The sequence below is a fragment of the Rhineura floridana genome, chromosome 7 (genome assembly GCF_030035675.1).
Source record: "Rhineura floridana isolate rRhiFlo1 chromosome 7, rRhiFlo1.hap2, whole genome shotgun sequence".
NCBI lineage: Eukaryota > Metazoa > Chordata > Lepidosauria > Squamata > Rhineuridae > Rhineura > Rhineura floridana.
Window position 1 is genome coordinate 33,774,711 of NC_084486.1, and position 24,664 is coordinate 33,799,374.

Sequence of the window (24,664 nt, forward strand, 5' to 3'; positions counted from 1 at the left end):
AAGACTCAACATGACTTGTGGTTTCCCACAAGCGCTATCAGGCACCCTTTTCCATCAAACCTCAAGGAGCATGCAAAGGCACCAGTGATAGATTTTCACATCCCACTTTTTAAGTGCTCTCTGACTCCTTTTGTTAGGAGGGTAGGGTTTTTTCCACTATCTGCTACTGTATATCCATACAGGGATGGAAAAGACCACATTGAATTTTGTGACATGTCCCTCTTGTGTTTTATTTAGAACTCCTCTGGAGCTCTGTTCAGGCATTATGGCTAAAAGGGAAATATCAATACAAGTGGGAGGCACAGGGCCATGCAAAGCTGTCCCACCCTCAGCCTCCCCCATCTCTGTGTGCTCAGTCCCAGACCTTCCCATGTTATGCAGCAAAAATCTGAAGGGGGCTTCTACTCATGTTAGCTCAGGACTCCCAACTGCATGGAAGCTTCTACTTGTGATCAAGCAAACAAAGACAGGTGCTGTTCAGGCTTTCCCTGATCAACATGAAAAGGAAAGGTTGAGGAAGTCATGCACAGCAAATCTGGGGTAAGGCCTGTAGCACATACAGCCTCCTGCTACATGCAAAGAAACGGATCATAATGCCTATTGGAAAATAAGGCCTGGTCAAAACTTTGGTATTTTCTCATACCAAAAATTGTACTTAATGAGATATAAGTCTTTCTGCAACTGGAATCTAGAAAGAAACCTGACCATCAAGGGTACCTCCATCATGGGGCAAAATGAAGCAATTGCCTCAGGTGGCAGAAGTGGCCAATTTGGGCCCTGGGGCCCCTTCTCCTCCACTTCTGCAGTCCCTGCTCCTCCTCAGCTCCACTGCCCCCACTTCCTCATTAACTGTTGTTTTGTCACTGAAGACATGGCAGCAGTGCTGGCAGTATTGCTGCCTCCTCCTTTTCTCTGCCTTAGTCTGAGGAAGAAGATGCCAGCATGGTTAACGAGCAAAGTCAAGGAAGCTCTTAGAGGCAAAAAGTCTTCCTTCAAAAAATGGAAGTCTTGTCCAAATGAAGAAAATAAAAAAGAACACAAACTCTGGCAAAAGAAATGCAAGAAGACAATAAGGGATGCTAAAAAAGAATTTGAGGAGCACATTGCTAAGAACATAAAAACCAACAACAAAAAATTCTATAAATACATTCAAAGCAGGAGACCATCTAGAGAGACAATTGGACACTTGGATGATAAGGGAGTCAAAGGTGTACTAAAGAACGATAAGGAGATTGCAGAGAAGCTAAATGAATTTTTTGCATCTGTCTTCACAGTGGAAGATATAGGGCAGATCCCTGAACCTGAACTAACATTTGCAGGAAGGGATTCTGAGGAACTGAGAAAAATAGTGGTAACGAGAGAGGAAGTTCTAGGCTTAATGGACAATATAAAAACTGACAAATCACCAGGCCCGGATGGCATCCACCCGAGAGTTCTCAAAGAACTCAGATGTGAAATTGCTGATCTGCTAACTAAAATATGTAATTTGTCCCTTGGGTCCTCCTCTGCGCCTGAGGACTGGAAAGTGGCAAATGTAACGCCAATCTTCAAAAAGGGATTCAGAGGGGATCCCGGAAATTACAGGCCAGTTAGCTTAACTTCTGTCCCTGGAAAACTGGTAGAAAGTATCATTAAAGCTAGATTAACTAAGCACATAGAAGAACAAGCCTTGCTGAAGCAGAGCCAGCATGGCTTCTGCAAGGGAAAGTCCTGTCTCAGTAACCTATTAGAATTCTTTGAGAGTGTCAACAAGCATATAGATAGAGGTGATCCAGTGGACATAGTGTACTTAGACTTTCAAAAAGCGTTTGACAAGGTACCTCACCAAAGGCTTCTGAGGAAGCTTAGCAGTCATGGAATAAGAGGAGAGGTCCTCTTGTGGACAAGAAATTGGTTAAGAAGCAGAAAGCAGAGAGTAGGAATAAACGGACAGTTCTCCCAATGGAGGGCTGTAGAAAGTGGAGTCCCTCAAGGATCGGTATTGGGACCTGTACTTTTCAACTTGTTCATTAATGACCTAGAATTAGGAGTGAGCAGTGAAGTGGCCAAGTTTGCTGATGACACTAAATTGTTCAGGGTTGTTAAAACAAAAAGGGATTGCGAAGAGCTCCAAAAAGACCTCTCCAAACTGAATGAATGGGCAGAAAAATGGCAAATGCAATTCAATATAAACAAGTGTAAAATTATGCATATTGGAGCAAAAAATCTGAATTTCACATATACGCTCATGGGGTCTGAACTGGCAGTGACCGACCAGGAGAGGGACCTCGGGGTTGTAGTGGACAGCACAATGAAAATGTCGACCCAGTGTGCGGCAGCTGTGAAAAAGGCAAATTCCATGCTAGCGATAATTAGGAAAGGTATTGAAAATAAAACAGCCGATATCATAATGCCGTTGTATAAATCTATGGTGCGGCCGCATTTGGAATACTGTGTACAGTTCTGGTCGCCTCATCTCAAAAAGGATATTATAGAGTTGGAAAAGGTTCAGAAGAGGGCAACCACAATGATCAAGGGGATGGAGCGATTCCCTTATGAGAAAAGGTTGCAGCATTTGGGGCTTTTTAGTTTAGAGAAAAGGCGGGTCAGAGGAGACATGATAGAAGTGTATAAAATTATGCATGGCATTGAGAAAGTGGATAGAGAAAAGTTCTTCTCCCTCTCTCATAATACTAGAACTAGTGGACATTCAAAGAAGCTGAATGTTGGAAGATTCAGGACAGACAAAAGGAAGTACTTCTTTACTCAGCGCATAGTTAAACTATGGAATTTGCTCCCACAAGATGCAGTAATGGCCACCAGCTTGGATGGCTTTAAAAGAAGATTAGACAAATTCATGGAGGACAGGGCTATCAATGGCTACTAGCCATGATGGCTGTGCTCTGCCACCCTAGTCAGAGGCAGCATGCTTCTGAAAACCAGTTGCCGGAAGCCTCAGGAGGGGAGAGTGTTCTTGCACTCAGGTCCTGCTTGCGGGCTTCCCCCAGGCACCTGGTTGGCCACTGTGAGAACAGGATGCTGGACTAGATGGGCCACTGGCCTGATCCAACAGGCTCTTCTTATGTTCTTATGTTCTTATGAAGAGCCAGGATCCTTCCTCAGAGGGGGCTGTGATGTCCCTGTATATATATAATACCGTAAATATGGTAAGTGCGGGTTTATTCGAATATATGTGGTAAGTAGACTGAGTGAGGGGAGAGTACATGGGTTGGAATGTTGAATGTTGTATGATGATTGGCTGAGCATTTGAGTGTCTGAAGATATAAATGAGAGAGTGACAGTTGAGGGTTTTGGTTGGTTTGGAGAGTTTTGGAGGGTTGGTTGGTTTTGGTGAGGGTTGTTGGGGGGATTGGATTAGGCGGGTAGTGAGCAGGATATTGATGACTAAGAAACATAAATAGTAACGCATCTTATGAAACCACACGCTTGTTGACTAAACCTTTAAGTAATCTTGTTATTCCCTGTGTATATAAATAAATATTTCTTGGTTTACCAAAATGCCTGATCCTTGACTGGGCTTTTACAGACCAGAAGGGTGGGCAGGGCATGTACCAAGGTTGGGAAACAGTATCAATGGTGGCAGCGGTGAAGAGATAGTGTAACATCATCAGATATCAAGAGCAACCCAGGGCTGTAATCTTTATAGGCACAAAGATACAGGGGGGTTGAGGCCTGTAAGTGCACCCAGACACAACATAGCAATAAGCCAGGAGGAGACTAAGGCACAGTCTCAAGGCAATATTGTTACAGGGAGTGTCTGATGGTGCTGCCTAGCAGTGGGATCTGGAGAGATCTTTGCTAGAGCCGGTGACAGAACTGTTTTGAGAGCAGTACCCTGAAGTGGGACCGTGACAAGGCGGTGACCATGGGTGGGGGTCCTGATGGGCATTCTGGACTAGGTGGCCCAGGAGACTGCCTGTATTGCCCCCATTTTGCCATAGCAGCTAAAAATTCATTTAAAAAATATAGTGAACTAAATTTAACTTTAGAAGCAAATAGAAGTAAAGAAGGAAAATTAATTTTAGAAGTAAATTTAACTTTAGAAGTGCTGGGTGCTGTTTGCCATTCAGTGAAACTAGCTTCCAAATAAGCATGCCCTAGAACTGTAGCCTTCCATTTGTTTCCTTCCTTGTTTGTTCTGGCCCTCCTCTCCCCTCCAGCATCTGTTTTTAGCTGCCACTCTGAGAAAACTAAACTGAAAGTAGCGGGCATTCCTATCACCTCCCACAAAATGTTATAAAAGCTTTTTTCCTTCTGCCAGGAACACTGTCACCCACTCTGAAACCCTCACATGGGCAGTTCTAATGTTCCAGAGCAACATTAGCAACAACAAAGTACATAGTTTGCAAGTTGGAGTATCCAGAGAAAATATGAGCATTAACACTGAGACCTTGAATTTGACCGCTATATGCTTATTTGAAAATCCTTTTTAACCAGCTTTTATTTTTCAAACCACTTCAGCAGTGTACTACCCACAAGTATTTGATTCATGTTGTTCTTCCATTTTACATCACATTGCTATGATAAAAAGGAGGATGTGTGTGTCACAAGCTCTTCCTTTTGATACAGGGGTACATCTGCAGCCTGTTGACTTCCCTATTGTTTACAATTATTAGACTAAACTAGACATGTGTGTTCTTTGTGTGCAAGGGAGCCACAGGGAACTCTGAGCAAACTGAAGGCTGTGGGAGTTTCTCTCTCTGACCAAAATACCTCATACCACTCTCTGAAGCTCCTATCTGCACTTCAAGGGAGTTTCTCATCAGCACCAACGGAGCCTTCCCTCAAAATGTCAATAACAAAAGAATAGAATAGAAAAGAATAGAAAGGCAATTTTCATCAGAAAGAAGGCAGAGAGAAAAGGTTAGATTTCCAATTCCCAAATCTCATGTGCATATTTTTTGCATATAATGTGTATGTTTTTGTTATGTAAATAGCTTCCCTGTTATTATTTACAAAACAAAAATATATGCACATTAATTGTATCCATGCAATTAACATCTCATCTAGTTTGGCTCTCAGTCACTAATGGTACTAATGGTTTTGAAGATAGGGAAAAGCCCTCTAGAGAAGGTTATTTGATTATATGTGTAAGAGAGTTGTGGTCTAGAGATTATTGGATATGGTGACATGGACCAATTATAATAGGCCTCAAATGTTGATTATTGAAGTGGGTCATTACTAATTCTAATCTGTAATTATAAATTCTTAGACTAAATATGCAAAGACTAAATTCTTAAACTAAATTACTCAAATATGCATCAACAGTGTGATTGACTGATCACAGTCATCTGTCTAAAAATCACTGAAGTGATTATTTTAATTTATGAATGTTAAGTCTTTTGCAAATTAGATTTTAGGCAAACGATCAAGGATATCAAGCACCAATTTATCCCAAAAGAGAGCAGGTGGATTTGTCCAAAAAATACTATTACTGACCACAGTTATTACAACTTCAACTACCAAAACTAAGTGTTTGTTTGTTTATTGTTTGATGTATACCCAGCCCTTCCAGCAGGAGCCCAACTTTAACATGTACGAACATATTTTGATTTTTTTTAATCTGAAATTACCTAGGATTACCTCGGGCTTCAGTTGTCTTTACTGCTTACTTAAACCCCATTTTCACTAGAGCAGTGTGTTCTTCCAACTCTGGTGCATTCACAATTCCAATTTTTTAGTTTCAGTTCTATTCTGACAATAGCGCCAGTTTTAACTGAATATGCTACAAGCAGCTTAACTAGTTATCTCCTGATATCAATGTAGGTATTTTTTGCACCTGAGAAGTCAAAAATAAACTTTCCTCTGTTTCAGGGCCAGGTCCAGGAATGCCGGGGCCCTTGGGCATCAGCTTGCCATGGGCCCCGGCGTGTGCGCGTTCACTTTCACATTCATGCTCGCGCACGCATGCAGTCCACCCCACCTACCTGACTCCTGTCTTTTACTATTTCCATTAACCAAGATGGCAGCCGCAGTTTCCCTAAGGGGATGAAGCCTCTGCCACCATCTTTGTTGATGGCACGCATGCGTGCTACACGTGCACATCTCTGCCATCAACTAAGATGGCGGCAGGGGCTTTAGTACCTTAGGGAAACCACGGCCGCCATCTTTGTTAAGGGCAACAGTAAAAGACAGCAGACAGGTAAGTGGGGAGACATGGGGGACAGCAGATCATGGAAGGGGAGCAGAGGGGCAGCTGAGGGCCCCCCTGTAGCTCCAGGGGCTGTCAGGCCAGTGCCCAACCTGGCCGCCCTTTAGAACCGGCCCTGCTCTGTTTATTTTTTAATGACACACAAGAGAAAATGGCACCTCCTCTGATCTGCTGCCTGAAGTGCCTATTTCACCTTGCTTCTTGCTATGGTGAATCCTGACTGGTGTGTCCCCAATGTGGAATTCATATAGAAATGTTGCAACGAACCCATATTTTCCGACAGTGAAGGTCATATGAATTATGGTGTGTTTCCAGCAGTGCAATGCTATCTATTAGCAATAACTAGGGGGGGGCTTTGCTCCCCTGCTTGCTCCACTTACCAATTCCCACCCCACCTTGGCACAGGTTGATGGTATATGAGGAAGGAAGGAAGGAAGGCTGCTTGTGCAAAAGCTGCTTGTGTGTCAGGAGGCAGGGAAGAAGCTGCTGGCAGCCAATTGTTTAGGATGGAGAGGCTGGAGGTGTAATAGCCTCCAGCACAGCCTTCATTGACCTGATGCCCTTCAGGTGTTGTTGGATGACCAGGTGGGCAACTCCCCCTCCTCCTCCATGTTGGAGACAGTAATTGAGTTTTGAGGAGAAAGACAGAGACATAATGAGTGTGGGTGAGGTGGAACAAATCATAGCAGAGCCGGTGCTGAACTTAGCAGGTTCCTTCTCTTTGTTTCAACATTATCAAGAGAAATGAGATAGGTAAGGAGTGGACAATCAAGTGATCATTGCAGTGCCTCACCCAGCCCTGCTGCTGCCTTTGCAAAACAGAAAAAAAAGGCTTGCCATGAGGAGCACCTGTTTAGAGTAGCCTTCTGTTGGGGCGGTGGTGGCTCTGGCTCTTCCTCTGTGCTTCTATCAACTCTCCTTGGCTTCCTTCTGCCAGGAGCCATGGCACAGAGTGAGAGAGTTAGGGGGGTGAGTGTCTCCATACCACCGTCACCCTCTATCCAGATTCCCTCCCTTGCATTGTGAGGAGGCCCCCAAATCTGGCCCCCATCCCTTCACTCGCTCTTGTCACACACAAAAATAGGAATCCTCAGTACTGGGGGGGGGAGGCAATAAAATCCACAAAGACACTTGTGGCACTTTAAAGACTACACAAAATGGCTACAGTGGGAGTGTGACATAACACAAAATGTCTGCCATGGATGTATGTGGCATAACACAAAATTAGAGTACATTCAATGCTGACCCCCCCCTCCCTGGGGGCAACCTCATGCTTACCGTGGGATTCAGCTGTGTTCTGCTGATTCTGATTGCGGAAACAATATTGATTTTTCTGCACACTGTGGCTGTCCAATAATAACAGGGAACATTCCCTAATATCAGGAAAAATGTAAAAGGTGGCCACACCACTCTCTCATGCACACACACAGACTACAGACATTCAAGTATTTCTCCTATGCACACTTATACTCACATCACATGTGTACAGCCACACTGAACATACACTAAAGCTCTATTATGACCGTATATGTTTTCCATCTCATTGCCCTTCAACTCCTACCTTACGTGTTATATATCTGCCAACTAAGATTTCATGCATCTGATAAAGAGAGTGGTTTGAGTACATGAAAGCTTCCGCCAAATAAGGGTAGAAAGACACTCACTGTTCTGCCGGTTCCAGTGCATCTCCACCTCTCTCTTCTGAAAACAGGGGCACATAACACTAGTCAAACCCCACCCCTTTTTACTGTAAAACCTAGTCAGATCAGCTTGAGTGCTTTTTACAAAAAATCAGTTCAAAGAGATTTCGCAACTGAATGGCGGATCAACCTGTTCCCCCTCCAGGTGTGGCTAATGGAAACTCTTTGCTGTAGGCAACTATGTGTTCACTGCCTCAAAGTGTATTTAAGATGCCACAAAGCTCTGTATTGTTTTTATGTAGAATGAAAGAATTCTGAAATTTATTTTGAGTACTAGCAGGGAGTTCATAGTCCTTGCACATAAAAACCCACTCCTGGCTAGCCAAAGCTTTCTTCATTACAACAGTTTAATTTATTACAGAAGGGAAGTCATTTTGTTGGTTTTCAATTACATTTTTATCCCACCTTTCCTCCAAGAAGCTCAAGGTGGCATACAAACATTTTATGAGTTTATCTATATTGTATGAATTTATATTGTTGTTCGCCGCTTTGAATTCAGTGAACGAAAGCGGGTTATAAATTGGCAAATAAATAAATAAATAAAACATGGGTCTTTCCCTCCTGATTTTACCCTAGCAACCACCCTGTGAGATAGGTTAGGCTAAGAAACAGTGCAGTGAGCTTCATGACCAAGTGGAACTTTGAACCCTGATCTCCCAGTTCGACACTTTAACCATTGAATCAGAAAATTATTCTGGACTATGCAGTTGAAGGCTTCACTCACAACAGGCACAAATCCAGGTAGGAAAGCTTAACTGGTTTGTGGTTCCAACATTTGGGTTTCCTGTGTTTCAATCCTACTTGAATCAAGTGAGGTGGATTAGTATGCACAAGCTCACAATTTCCCATTTCAAACCACATATTTTTAAAGGACATCCATGCCAAATGCCTAACTCAGTTGTGTACAGTCAGCTCTCATTTGCAGATATTTATGTTCACAAAACGACATTGTTAGAGACAATGACTTGTTAAGGGGCTTTCTTCAGCAGATAATGCTAAGTATGTATGGTATTAAGTTTGTCATACTGCTCTAATAGGAAGGTTTTCCTAATGTTCAGTGAAAATCTGGCTTCCTCTAACTTGAGTCCATTATTCTGTGTCCTACACTCTGCGATGGTCAAAAAGAGATCCTGGCCCTCCCCTGTGTGACAACCTTTCAAATACTTGAAGAATGCTATCATATCACCCCTCAATCTTTGCTTCTCAAGGCTAAACATGTTCTTTCAGCCTCTCTACATAGGGCTTTGTTTCCTCTCCCCTGATCGTCCTTGTTGCCCTCCTCAGAACCTGTTCCAGTTTGTTTTCATCCTTCTTAAAAGTGTGACATAGAGAACTGGACGCAGTACTCAAGATGAGGTCTAACCAGTGCTGAATAGAGAGGAACTAGTACTTCCTGCGATTTGGAAACTATACTTCTGTTAATGCAGCCTAAAATAGTATTTGCCTTTTTTGCAGCCACATCATACTGTTGGCTCATCTTCAGCTTTTGATCAGCAATTCGAAGATCCTTCTCGCATGTAATATTGCTGAGCCAAATATCTCCCATCTTATAACTGCACGTGGTTTCTTTTTCCTTGGGGCAGAACTTTGCACGTATTCCTGTTTAAATTTCATTCTGTTTTTTTCAGCCTAATGCTCCAGCCTATCAATATCACTTTGAATTTTGTTCTCCAGGGTATTAGTTATCCCTCCCAATTTTGTATCATCTGCAAATTTTATAAGCATTCCATGTACCTCCTCATCCAAGTCAATAATAAAAATATTGAAGAGCACTGGGCTCTGCTCATTACCTCCACCCAGTTTGAAAAGGAACCATTGATAGACACTCTGAGTATGATTCTGCCATCAACTGTGGATCCACCTGATAGTTGTTCCATCCAGCCCACATTTAGCTTGCTAATCAGAATATCATGGGGCACTTCGTCAAAAGTTTTGCTGATGATCTCCTTCACCTATCATCAGTAGGCGGTGAGGAGGGAAAATGCATGTTCTTAACCTACAGATCACTACTGTAAATAAATAAAAAATACAGCTAAATCAGGCCTCCATTCTTTTTTAAAAAAAAATGGGAGAGGGCCTGAGCCCAGAGAAATTCTGCTTGGGACTGTTGGGAGGACAAGAGGGAAGTTCCCAGAAAACAGTGTCACTAAACAATATGTAATAGGATGCAATTGCATTCCACAGTTAAATTCAGCGAATGTTTCTTTATATGCCTTTCCTGACATGAGAAACTGACATCAGCAGATTAAAAATGTCAAATCCGTATCTTCCTATTTCCTTTTGGCTCAAGAACAAACAGTAATTGAAGTAACCTTTATTTGTTCCTAAGTGACTGTGGTATTTGTGAGTTAAAGTTTATCTAAGAGTTCTCTTGAGATGCGATAGCAACTAACTGCATGCAACACTGACAAGGCGATAGATGGAAATAATACAAGCTGCAGCTGTTGTCTCCAAGACCATATATAGTCTATAAGTAATGGAAATAGATACCAAGCATTTGAGCTATGTCTAAACCACTCCTGTCTGGGGGAGGAGGGAAGGGGAAGAAATGCACAAATGATTATCCTAGGAATATGTTACATCACTGTCCTGGTTTTACAATAATTGAATATCAGCCTCACTCACATGCTGTTAATTAAATTGCAGTTTGATATTCATAATTTGAAAACATTCACTATGAAAATATTTACTTCTTTGTGTGGTGAGTCTTCTCCCCACCCTACCCCACCCTGAGTCATACCACACATAGTATTTCATGAGTCAGAAGAACAGAGGTTGAAGTTATAAAGAACATACGAAATCCTGTCATTAAACTTTTTTAAGGCTGTGGTTATAAGGAAGCATTTCATTAATGAAAACATAAATGTTTCACTTTCTAATTCAGCATCTCTAAGTAAGAATAGGAGACCAGTGTGGTGTAGTGATTAGAGTGTTGGACTACAACCTGGGAGACCAGGGTTCGAATCCCCACACAGCCATGAAGCTCACTGGGTGACCTTGGGCCAGTCACTGCCTCTCAGCCTCAGAGGAAGGCAATGGTAAACCTCCTCTGAATACTGCTTACCATGAAAACCCTATTCATAGGGTCGGGATCAACTTGAAGTCAGTCCATTTCCATTTTCAAGTAAGAATAAGGCATTTGAGCTTTCGTATAACCAGATCTCAGAAGTGGACTCCAGAGATAAGTAGCATGCAGTGTAATCCAAATAATGTTTTTAATAGTTTAGGGCCATTAGGAAGAAAAATGGATCATGTGTGCTGGTTTCTCAGTGCTTCCATGATGCATAATGATGCACTTTTTATTTACGGCTTTCTCCCATTCTCTCTGCCTCCTTTTGCTTTCAACTTAATTTTCCATACAGAGTTACTCTTTTCCTTTCCCCCCACTCTCACTATTTTCCCTTCTTCCATGCTGTCTCATCAAGATTTATGATTTACACTTTCCCACAGACTCTAAATAATGTGAGATATTCCACATCATCAGGATGCCATTCTATCAAGAAAGGGAAATCTTTGGATTAACATGACTCAATATCCAAGTAGATCTGCAGCAGTATAATAGCAACTGTAGCATTTACAAAACTAGATTACATGTTGCAGTAGTTCTGCATCCACTTAAAATTAGTTTGAACAATTCCAGTTGTGTGAATCTGCCTTTTATTGCATTATCTTTCTTTCCATAATGACAGAAGGCCTCCCTTACAAAATGTCCATTAAAATGCATGAGATGTATGTAATTGGCTTTATGAATATTTAATTTTGGTAGTCATCTCAATTTCTGGCCAACATCAGTAAGCAAAGTGAAAATCTGAAAATATGTTTAGATTGTCTATCAATACAAAATTATAAGTTCTGTTATACTGTGATGGATAGATAGGCACACTAAAATGAATCATCCTCATTAGAACATTGTACGATTACGGCTGACAGTTAATATTTTCATTTCAAGCCATGCTGTATTTCCTTTCAATCAATTTGAAAGGATTCTTGAAAACGTATATAGCATACACAAGTCACAAGCCTGTAGTTTAATCATATCTGGGATAGTGGAAGGTGGATTAACAGTAAATATCACACCATGTTGCAATGTATGATGTAACCAAAGATTTCAGCCTCACCTTCTCCAGTGCCTTGTATTAGTACAGCGAACTACTGGACTATACACGGGGGTAGCCACAATACAATAGGAAGAAAGTGAAACCTACCTTCTGGTGGTGCCACTTTGCAGTCACTGGCCATTAAGTAACCCCTTAGTTTATTACTCCTCCTGCTGTCTCATCACCATCACCAGGAAATTAAGCACAACATACAAACTCATAGAGATCACAGAATTTTGTTCAGGATGTTACCAGTGACCCATTTTCTAATTAAATTCTCAAAGGCATGGTGGGAATAAAGTATCAGACTTTACTTTAAAAGTAATGGGCCCATTTAGACACTTAATTATGTATTTGCCATTTTCGAAGATAGATTTTCAAGAAAGCTAAAATCAAGTTTAGTATTCATAAAGAAATGTGTTAAGCTTGCTTATTTGAAAGACAAGGTGAATTCTTCCTTTTTATATATACACATGCAGCGCACACTCACAGACTATGGTTGGACTTTAAATAACCTTGGGTTATGGCATGGCCATAAGGGGGAGTTTAGAAGCTGTCATTTCCATTTTAAATTTAACCACAATTTGTCATGTCATCCAAACCAATCAAACTGTGGTTAGTCTTAACTATGGTTTGTTTAAACAAGCAACTTCACACCACGTGTTATGAAGTTGGCTTGTTTCAAACAAACCATAATTAAGATTAGCCACAGGTTAGGGTTCAGGCAACATGCTACAACTGTGGTTAATTGAAAAAAGAAGCAAAAGTTTCTGAACTCCTCTTTGCACCCACACTTGAGGAGGATGCAAGTCCAAGGCGTAACATCTGAATGTGGCTTCTGTCCCTCCAATTTGAGTGAGATTATGTGAGAGGCACTGAAATGTTAAAACATTATAATTGTTTTAGCAGATAACAGAAGTGATAAAATGATCCTCAAAAGTACCCAATGGTAGCTTTCCATGTTGCATCCCAGCCACCAGAAGCATACTTTTCAGTCCCAAATATAGGGGGGGGAAAGGCAGCTGCCCCTTCTCCCATTTGTTCCCACCTTCCTCATCTGCTGTACTCCATGGACACCTGTTCACCATACCAAACAAGTGAGGGAGATGACTGACAGGACCAGGAAGGAAATGGGCAGGAGAAGCCATTGCTGCCTTGTATTCCATTGCATCACCTAGACTGGAAGGTGGCAACCCTAACTCATAGCTGTTAGTGATTAATCCCATTCCCGTTACATTTTAACTTTGAAACTTTATTTCCACTATGCCACTGATAACTTCCACCAACATTACTATTGATGGGATTAAATAAAATCTATTTGTACAGAAAAGCCAATAGTGTTTATTAGGGATACAGAATCCCTACTAAACTACAAAATTGTGTTTCAAAAGTGGGCACCCTGTTAGTTTCTGCAGATGTACCCACAATATATGTTTGATGGCACTATCCATAGAGTTACCTGCAATTAATATACTCCCTGCAAACATACACAAATCAGTTCCAACTAATGCATCTCTTTCTCTCAAAGATACACACATATTTCCTTAAGGGACAGTTGCCTTCCATTTCACAGGAAATCTGAATTGCCAGTAACTCTGGAGAGACTGAGAAGAACAGGAAACTAGATAGCATGATTAACAAGTTTCAGAACAGGCATATACCTATTGTTCCAAGCTGTGGGGATTCTTTGCAATTTTAAGAATGAATATGAAAAAATGCACTTTTTAAAAAATTGCAGCTGCTCCTTGAAATAGCTACATTACTGTCATAGCAACAAAAGGCTTACTTTCTTTGCGGACATCACGAAGTGCAACATTAAGTTCCTCTATTAACACAGGGGCCTCCTTAGCAATTTTCTCTCCTTTGTCCAGTAAGTTCCAAGTAGCTTCTTCCACAGAAGCAAGGATAACACGGGCTCGTTTGGAACATCCTTTTTTCTTGTTAGAAGGGTTTTGAGGGCAATTGACTAATGTGGTAACCTAAAAACATAAAAGACATTTTAGTACTTTTAGTCCTGCAATTAAATGTTTTTTCCAGCATAAATTAACAAAATAATGATCCCAGATAATAGTGACAGATGAAATTCTAAGGGACAATATACAGGAAATCCATAGTCCATGATCTGAGTACTTAACAATGGTATATCCAAAATGTCAGAGCTGTTTCATGAAAACATTCAAGGTCTTCATGTTTGTTAAATTACAATCAAGCTGCCTTAAATAAAGGTTGTTCCATTTATGAGGGGAAACATATATTTGAAACTCTACATGGGGAACTACTAGGGCGTGTGATTTATATATAAAAAAAAATAGTGGATGAGAAAGAATTAAAAACTACCCTCTCCTAAAATGCCTTTTTCTCTAAAGAAGGGTGTTAGGGGTAGTGTTACATTAGCAGAATCACTGTACAAGTATAGAAAAAGGTAACATTACATCTTAGTAACACAATAAGCAGGATGATAGATGAGCAGTCACCACAGAGCTTGACATACCTAATACTGCATTAGTAAATATGATCTTGTTTCAGGTATGAAGTATTACTGTCTTATGTGAATATAGCTTAAAGCTGAAGCAGTATTTCTTAGGACCAATTCTAATATGATATTTCTCATCCACACAAGCTAGCCCAACTATCTCTACTTTATGTGGTCACACATGCAAATATGCTATGCAATCACCTTTATTAACCAGCAGCAGTTTCCATGGCTGCAGGGGCCTGCATTGAGCTTTTAAATAAAATCTGATTACAGCCTCCTAAAGTCACATGGGAAGCTGAAGAAATATACAAACACTGTAGCTGAAGAAATATACAAACACAAATCTGCAACTCCAAATTAGCATCCCAGCCGCTGGACCACGCAGGATATAGGGTAGGCAGCCTGTGGCAAACATACCAATTATCTGGTTTTTGGATCTAATTTCTATATGCCAATGACAAAGAAGTATTGGAAAATCAAAGTGCCACATGAAATGATAAGCCAGGAAACCACTCTAAGATAAACAGCATGTAAATGGAGGCATCTTACAACAGTTCACATAGATACAAGAGCACTAACTGTTGCTTAGAAAGAGAAATCATCATAAAGAGCACAAGGCCAATTAGAAAACAGCCTGACAAGCAAAGGAAACTCATAGGTAGGATTTGTTGGCCCAAACAGCAATTCCTTGCATGGCCAAAGTAGCCACATGGATGTGGTTGTCACATTCCAAAGTCTGTTTGAAAGATTTGTCCTGTCAAAGTTTTGCCACAAGTTTTGGATAAGTTACAGCAGGGTTCCTTGTCTTCATTGCTATCTGAATGCTATCTGGGAGTACAAATAAACAGGGGAACGCTATCTCCTTCATGCCCTGCCTAACTGCACCCAGAGGAAACCAGCTGTCGACTGTTGGAAACAGGATGCTGGATTAGATAGACCCTAGGTTTGATCCATCAGGTCAGTAAGACAGCACAGTCTGATTACATCAGGTTTAGGTGACACTGGAAAGATAGGACAGTGAAGAAAATTCTTCCATCTTCCTGCCAGATCAGATGTTGACAAAATTTTGTAGAGGCTGGTGGGGGAGTGAACAGTGAAGAAAGAGCTAACCTGTGCTTGCTGTGTCACTGACATATAGGACAAAGAATGTAGAACTTTGTAAATGATGGAAGTTCAACCTTTTCTTCTTTTTTACCAATATCGGTTGCATCTTTCCTCTGCTTGTATTGCAATGAAAGATGACCGTATACATCTGTTTCTTATACAAAGTGATATCCACACAGGACAAACTTCACATTTTAACATTTCTTCATTCAGACCAATTACAACTGCTGTGAGCGTGCAAGCGAGGTGTGCTTATTCTAGCAAACACTGACAAAAAAGCAAAGAAATTTAAATCCTGGCCCTACGTGTGGTAGTTAATAACAACTCTGATCAGAAAATAAATGTAGATCTGGTCCTGTAAGTTGCCTAAATGGGTGACTACCTGGGAAACATATATAACTTTGAGGTTGTAGAAGGTACAGCATTATACCAGTTTAAAGAGGCTTTACACTAAATTGCAAATCCTATGGTGGTGCTCACCTTTTAGTGGGGTGAGTAAGACTTGTTCCTATTCATATATTATTGGATGAACATTTTATATTGTGCATTGTTGTACATTTTCTGGCTTTATTTTTTTTATCTTTGGTATTTTTATCTTAAGTCACTTTGAGACTTTTTCTTTTGTATAAAGCAACAAATAAATGATGATGATGATGATTTGAATGAATAATGCGACATACGGTCTCCTCAGTGAGCATCGAAGCAATATTTTCATTTTAATCCCAAATAGTACCCTTAAATCTCATCTACACAGAACCAGGAGTATAGTTGTCCAGGATCCGGGGTGTGTGTGTGTCTCAGACCCCTTATATTTTTGAGAGGCAGATCACAGTAGGGTCCTATGTCTCTAGCATCCTACAAGCCACTCAGCATGAAAGTCGAGTATGTTAGCCACTGAGAAGAGTTCCAAGGAGTGTAAATTGCAAGAAAGCTTTTATTAATTCAGTTTAATTTATTTTGATGCATCAAAATGATGTTAATACCTTGTCAGGTTCTCATACCTGAAGCCTTGTCAGACTTGCTAAGTTCTTTCCACTAAATAACAGCCCGGTTGTGGGACCTCAGCAGGATGCCATCTGGTGGATTCCCCTACCTGATACACTGCAGAGGCTCCTTCTCTGCCTCCCCCTCTTGGAGGGACTGGCCCCCTTCATCTGCTCTACCACCTGCAGTGCTGACTTCTCTCCTTCCACCTCTTCACCTGGATAGGGCAAATAGCAGCCACAGCAGCCATTGCCCTGCTACCATGGAGCACAAACCATTGCCATTACCCAGAAGGAAAGAGCAAGAAGTGGCTGATGCTCCTAGCCACAATTGCCACTTGCTCATTTGTCCACCCAAGTGTTAGTAGTGGGGCCCTCTTTGGACCCTAGAGCCTTGGCAGCTGCCCAAAAGATACACACCCCTTATCACTGGCCCTGAAAAAATTGACAGGCAGCAGAGAATAGTGCAGGCAGTTGACAGGCAAGCAGCTGGTAACAGGGCTGGCCTAAGATACTTTGCTGCCTAAGTTGGAACAGCAAATGGCACACATGCACACCTCACCAACCCCAAGTCAAAGTGCACAAAGCCTAAGGCTAGTCAAATGATTTTTGACACCAAGGTAAAAAAATAATCATATGAGTGTCTCTCCCCTTTCCTGGCAGTAACAATTTGCGGCCCTTTTATGACCAAAAATCTGCCAAGCTGCCTCACTTTGATAGGGATGGCCTGTTCCAGTCTGACTGCCCCCTCCACATACATGCCATTGCCTGCATACACACACACACACACACACACACAGAGAGAGAGAGAGAGAGAGAGAGAGAGAGAGAGAGAGACAACAGGCACCATCTGGGAATGAAGAAGAGATGGAAGGAGGGAGGCAAAGGCAATAATCAGGATCTGCTCCAGTTGCAGCCCCATCCCAATAAGGCAACTTTACACTTTGTCTCATTTACTTGCTTTAGTATTTTAACATTGTAAACTGCTTTGAGTGCATTGGAAGAAAGGTGGTATATAAATGCAATAAACAAAGAATAAATTAAAGGCCAAAAGTCTGACAGCACAGAGGGAAACCTTTATGTCCGCTTTCAGGGAGAAGCTGCCCAGACTCAGGAAGAGAACAGATGAAGGAGCTTTATATCAGATAGTGATACTGGATTAGTCTCCTGATGTCATCCAACTCCCCAATGAAGAGGAATCTGGGCTGTTCTGCAATTACTCCATCAGCCCTAACAGTGCAAGGGGCCACTGCTTGATCTCCAGGGCTCTTGGTTCAATCTTTGCAGCACTGACAAATCTCTTCCAATGGTGATAGAGTAAAATATCTCTCTACAGTGCACACAGAAGCAGATTAGATATGTAGTACTTAGAAGGCAGTGAAGGTACTGGATGGCCCAGAGTTTGCAGCATGAAAGCTATGAGAGTAACTCTCCTCCACTAGCTTCAGTTTGTATATGCATTTTCCCATCAAAGGTGAAAAGGACAGGACAACAGACATATCCATCGAGGACAATTGAGCTCGGGTTAAAGTGGCAGTGGTAGCCTACCGGATGGCAATGGAGGCAGCAAAGAAGGAATTTTATACTGCCTATATTGCATCCGGAGAATGCTGTCCCAGGAGGCTGTTCCAAGCGGTCTGATCCTTGGTCTGTCCAGTTGCCCCAGAACGAACAGAACGTGTTAGGGCCTCCTGTGATGAGTTTGCAAAGCGGATAAAATCGATCGGATTAAGAATACCATTCCGCATGTTATGGTCTCAGGAGATGAACCAGACACAGTCATGGGGGCCTTGGTGATGTGGGATCAGTTTTGGCCTCTCCCTTCTGATGAAGTGGACAAGGTGCTCTCCACTCTAAAGCCAACCACCTGCTTACTTGATCCTTGCCCGTTGTGGCTCATTATGAGCTCCAGGGATAAACTGGGCAAGAGGATCAAGGTGGTGGTAAATGTGTCCCGTGAAGAAGGTTTCATGCCATCAGCCCTCAAGGAGGCAATAATAACACCAATTTTAAAGAAGCCCTCCCTAGACCCTCTAAATTTGAACAACTTCCGCCCAGTTTCAAATTTACCATTCTTGGGTAAGACGGTTGAGTGAGTGGTGGTGAAACAATTACAAGCACATCTGGAGGAAAAGGATTATCTAGATCCTTTCCAATCAATCTTTAGACCTGGATATGGAACAGAAACAGCCTTAATTGCTCTGGTGGACGACATTAGGAGGGCGTTGGATAGAGGTGAATGCACACTCCTCATCCTCCTTGATCTCTCAGTGGCTTTTGACACCGTTGAGCACGGTATCCTCCTGGATCGCCTGGAGAGGTTAGGTATAGGAGGCACTGTATTACAGTGGTTCCACTCCTTCCTCTCTGGGACACTCCAGAGAGTGGCATTGGGGGATGAGGTTTCGGAACCTTGGCCTCTCACTTGTGGGGTGCCTCAGGGTTCCATCCTCTCCCCGATGCTGTTCAACATCTATATAAAGCCGCTGGGAGATATCATTAGGAGATCCAGCCTGCAATGTCACCAATATGCAGACGATACGCAGATCTATCTCTCATTTAAATCTTCACTGCTACTGGCTGTGGAGGCCCTATCCAAGTGCCTGGAGTCAGTGAGTGACTGGATGGGAAGGAATAAGCTAAAGCTGAACCCAGATAAAACCAAGGTATTGTTGGTTGGAGATAAGGGAAGATTGGGGGGTATTCACTCCCACAAAAGGCAGTGATGGCCTCCAACTTGGATGACTTTAAAAGAAGATTAGACAAATTCATGGAGGAGAAGTCTATTAATGGCTACTAGCCATGATACCTATGCTCTGCTAACATAGTCAGATGCAGTATGCTTCTGAAAACCCGTTGCTGGTAGCATCAGGAATGCAGTGTGTTCTTGCATTCACATCCTGCTTGTGGGCTTCCCATAGGCATCTGGTCGACCACTGTGAAAACAGGATGCTGGACTAGATGGGCCACTGGCCTGATCCAGCAGGCTCTTCTTATGTTGTTGAAGAGGAGCATCCCTCACTCAGTCACATTATTTTTAAGGGAAAGGAAACTTGCAACAGGTTCGTCATGGTTTAAAAATTTAAAAGAAATGAGGGAGGGGAGAACAGAAAACCCTGGCTAAATGTGGCTGTCTGTTATGCTAGGGTAGAGACACACTTACTATTCTGCTCTCTCTTCTGAAAAAGGGGGCACACAATGCTAATCAAACCCCACCCCTTTTTACTGTAAAACCTGGTCGCATCAGCTTGGGTTTATCCACATGGGAGCATAACTTTGTGCTAAAGATGCTGTTTTTACCTCCATTATCTATTTGCACCATTCACAGTAAGGGCTCAATGCCAGCTGCATACACTGTGCTATCTATTCACACTGAGGGGAAGGATCAATCATGCAGTTTCCTAATGACCATGCCCTCTAATTTAACATTTCCACTCCCTCTGGATACTTGGCAACCGAGCATGCTCAGTTTGTTCTACCAGTAAAGTTTCATTTAAAAAACAATAACCTGGAAGTGCAATTATTTGTACTTTCGTTGGTACAATACAGCTGAAATGTAAATCTTTGTTTGAGCAGTGTTACGCTTTTGTGCACAAGTTAAGGGGAAAAGAAAAATGTTTGCAGCAACATAAAAAAGGCTAGCAGAACAAGGGAGAGCAGCCAGAAGTTACTTATTAGCCTACAGGTAATAATATCAACGAAGGGAGGAGGAGACAATGGGCATGGAGAGAGGAACAATTGACACACCTACCTGAAAGCATCAGAGCAAAGCATCTGCAAGCACAAGAGATACAGAGTGAAGACATTTTTCCTTTCCTTTTCGTATTATCAGAGGATTGGATTTGTATGGATTTACAGGGGGGAAACTGTGTGATAGCTTCTGTTTGCCAGTAACATCATGCAAACCATGCAAATTTAAAGGAGATGTGAGTAGTACCAAACACACACTAAACCACCATGTAGATGAGCCTCTTGTGTGTGTTTTAATCGCTTCAAAGAGATTTTGCAACTGATCAGCAGATCAACCCATTCCCCCTTTAGGTGTGGGCAATGGTAAAGCTTTGTGGAAGGTGACCAGTGTGTTCACAGCCTAAGTTTGCTCAGAATTTCAATGTAAAAAGCTTGCATAGCCCAATCCACCAAGAATTTCTGGATTATCAAATTGACCTGCAGGGAATGGAGATATAAATTAGCACAAGGAAAACTGTTCACAGTGGTTCTCCCAACAATATTACTCTGCTTACTAAGTCTAAAACAGATGTCTTCAACTCAATATGGCCAAGTCAAAGAAAAAATGGAAATGGACTGCCTTCAAGTAGATCCGACTTATGGCAACCCTATGAATAGAGTTTTCATGGTAAGCAGTATTCAGAGGGGGTTTACCATTGCCTCCCTCCGAGGCTAGTCCTCCCCAGCTGGCTAGGGCCTCCTCAGCTTGCCACAGCTGCACAAGCCATCCCCTTCCTTGTCCACAACCACCATCTGGGGGGCAACTGGCCTTCTTGGGACTATGCAGCTTGCTCACGGCTGCACAGGTGGCAGGGCACGTAACCCCTGAGCCACTCACTGTGGGGGTTATATTTAGCTGGCCCTTGACACCCAGGAGACACGAGCAGGGATTTGAACTCACAGACTCTGGACTCCCAGCCAGGCTCTCCTCCCCACTGTGCTATACCAGCACAAGTCAAAGAAAAAGCAGTAGCAAAGAAGTGTCATTATTTGACCCAATGGTAACTTGAGCTCACACATTATGCAGTGGAATATGCATAAATAGATAATCTCACCCAATATTTTGCTCATGTCATTTTTGTGAATACAAAGTATTACATGAACCATCTCAAAGTTAAGTCCCCAAGTTTCATTTAATAATTCCATAATATACTTTGCCCTGTCCTAATCTACCTGAATAATGAGAGGTTCCAGTAACTTCTCCACAGTACGTGTCTGAATCTGCAGATTCCATGGATCAATTTTCATTTTCATGTATGGTACTGCTGCTGACATTTTTTTACCTGGGAGCAAAAGGATAATAATTTATTATGTAGTTGTATCAGCCATCAGGGGATTTTACAGAGCTAAAGATATGTGCTTAATTACTTCAAAAAACTTACAAGCTAAAAGCAGATTGAGACGATGACAAAGCAAGGGAAGGCTGGGACAATCAAAAGACAAAGCACATCTATCAAGATTCTAAATGAATGCAACTGTACATATACATAGATACGTTGACAATAGGAGCATAGGATGATGCCTTATACTAAGACAGACCACTGGTCCGTTTAGCTTAGTATTGTCTACTCTGACTGGAAACAGCTCTCCAGTTTCAGAAAGGGGTCTCTCCCAACCCTACCTAAAGATGCCGGGGATTGAACCTGGGACCTTCTGAATGCAAAGCTACTCTACCACTGACCTGTGGCCCTTACCCAACTTTGAGCAGCAGCACATGGGAATGTGTATATTTGTTCCAGCACAAGAGGACAACTGAACCAACTTTATTTCAAAGAAGGAGATGAAAATTTTCAAGTTTCAAAAATTTATTCTTTACAATGCAATCCTAACCATGTCTACTCAGAAGTAAGTCCTATTGAATTCAATGGGGCTGACTCCCAGGTAAGTGGGGATAGGATTATAGCCCTATTTGTAATCTCTTCAAGTAGATGTATGGCTTTTTCAACCATATGAGGTCTTTTCTCTGGAGCTGCCACCCTTTTTGCATCAAGTCTTACAAATAATCAAGACAACACTCTAGTCAAATAGTTGCCGCTCAATATTTTCTGTGTTGTCGTTCCATGGTCCAATTCACACGAGTAGGGTGTTTCCCCAGTACAGCTGCTTCTTGCTTGCCTGCTCCAGCCTATGATAATACTGCCACTTCTGCCCCTTCATGAGTTCTCAAACTGCTTTTATGATTCTTTTTTCCTTAATGTATTGTTCTTATACTTTGGATTTCCATGTGAAAAAGCTGCCTGCTATTGTTAGTATTTTCAGTAGGAGTGACTTTGGCCCTGCATAACAGGATATATTTACACTACTTTGTAATGCACCTCTCTGCACTTCCTCAGCTGGGCTTAATTTGAAAGCCCTTTCCCCAAATCTCCACTTTTCAGAGCAAGGGAAGGAATGATTGTGAGAGGAACAATTGCAATTGGTGACACCGCACATCCTTCTTCCAGTACCATGGTTTCACTGCCCAAGGCAACCCAATCCTTTCTTCCTCCCTTTCCTCTCACGCAAGTTAATAGGAAAGCAATTTCTTCATCAACTTGCATAGGAACATAGGAAGCTGCCTTATACCTAGTCAGACCGTTGGTTCATCTAGTCAGTAATGTCTACACTGACTGGCAGCAGCTTTCCAGTGTTTCAGACCACAGTCTCTCCCAGCCCTACCTAGAGGTGTCAGGATTGAACCAAAGACCTTCTGCATACAAAGCGGTTGCTCTACCACTGAGCTATGGCCCTTCCCCAGGGACACAAAAAGAGTGGATCCATGAAAATGCCTGATTCAATTAGAAGTCCTCATACTCCACCAGAAACCTTTGGGGTGATTATAGAGACTTTTCCGGGGGGGGGAGATTTCCACCCACACCTTTTCAGTGGCTCCAGCCTCTTCTTTCCCACTATGCAGGTGAATGGAGTGAATGATCTCTCTATTTAGTTGCATTAACTATCTGTAGAGGTGCGCATGCATGTGCCAAAGTTTAAAGGGGGGAGGGAAGAGATGATGATGGTACAGTACACATTATTTTTCCCTCCAGGCACTGGAAACGTCTTAGGATGTTGCAAAATGACTGAAAGGGAGGGATGGCAAGATCTGTCCGTTTTTGTTCTTTCGGTTTCTCATCTTTCCCATGTTAAATTTGGTTCTCTACATTTCTGCAGCTTTACGGAATTTTTCTTTAAATCCGCATGAAAATTCTCCAGCATTTTAGTCAAAATTTCTCCTAATAATTACATGTTTATAGGCAGTTTTGACTAATGTACACATTTTTGCAAGCAATGTCTTGTCATATAAGGCATTTTATGTGCTGTTTCCATTCATATTTGCATTTTTATGTATGCTTTCTCCTAATATCTGCATTTTTGTAAACATAGTTTGGTTGGCAAACTACCATCACAAAATTTGGAGAAGTGCGAATTTCAAGGGATGGCTGTGTTCCTCATATTGTTTCAGAAAGTGCAAATTTGCTACGTTTGGCTTGAAATGTGGACTAAATAGGCATGGGTGAGATATTGGATTCAGTTTGCATTTAAAGCTGAATTTATCAAATTTGCACTTTCCAAAACAGTATGAGAAGCAAAACACAGCTATCCTTCGAAATTTGCACTTCTCCAAATTTTGTGATGAAGTTCCCCAACCAACCAATGTTTACAAAAATTGATATATTAGAAGATGTGCACAAAATGTATTGGTGAAAATAACATACATTATAATAGGATAACTTGCTTGCAAAAATGTGTATATTAATCAAAACGGTATGCAAAAAGGTATTTAATAGGAGAAATTCACATTAAAATGCTGAAGAATTTTCATGAGGATTTTTTAAAAAATTGCAAACTGCTGCAGAAATGTGGAGAACAGAGTTAGACATTAGAAAAATGAGATACTAAGAGAACCGAAACTGACAGATCGTTCAATCTCTAGAATTGAATCGAATTTCTCCCTCTTCCCTAATCTCAGGAAAGGTTAAAACAGTTTGTGGTTATATCATTAGCATGGTTAAGTGGAAAGGAAGACAGGGTTCCTGCACCATTAACAGTTGTGTAGAAGAGACAGGTGCAGCAGGTGCAGCTTGTCATGCACATTGCACCTCCTGCAATTTAATCCTGTACACAACTTTTACATTTCTAGGAGCCCTGTCTTCCCTTTCACCTGACCATCCTATTGTTGCACACCACCCCAATCTCTGAGCGGTGGGAGATCCCCAGGGGTCCCTGCACTTACCCAGGGTTTGGTTTCTTTGGAAAGAAGGTCAACAGAGACTGTAGTATCTTTTAGGAAATATGGTTTTTATTTACACACATTCCAACCTGAGCTTAAGATTGAGGGGTTCAAAGCATTAGCAGTCCAATAGGTCTTGCCTCTCCACCAAGCTTACAGGAGGCATCCTAAAGCCATTGTGCAGGGAGCCAGCCTCTCTGCATGTCTCCGGTTC

General features: G+C 41.9%; 1 protein-coding gene across 4 annotated transcripts in view; it reads right to left on the minus strand.

Moving 5' to 3' along the window:
* Nucleotides 1–24,664, minus strand: part of CTNNA3 (catenin alpha 3) — a 1,138,512-nt gene that overhangs the window by 1,111,377 nt on the left and 2,471 nt on the right. For all 4 annotated transcript variants that reach the window (XM_061635143.1, XM_061635144.1, XM_061635142.1 and 1 more), the window contains exons 2-3: nt 21,414–21,523; nt 13,735–13,927 (exon numbers count right to left, since the gene is read on the minus strand). In XM_061635143.1, the coding sequence (XP_061491127.1) occupies nt 13,735–13,927; nt 21,414–21,515 (295 nt within the window). In that variant the 5' untranslated portion in view covers nt 21,516–21,523. The remainder of the gene's footprint in view (nt 1–13,734; nt 13,928–21,413; nt 21,524–24,664) is intronic.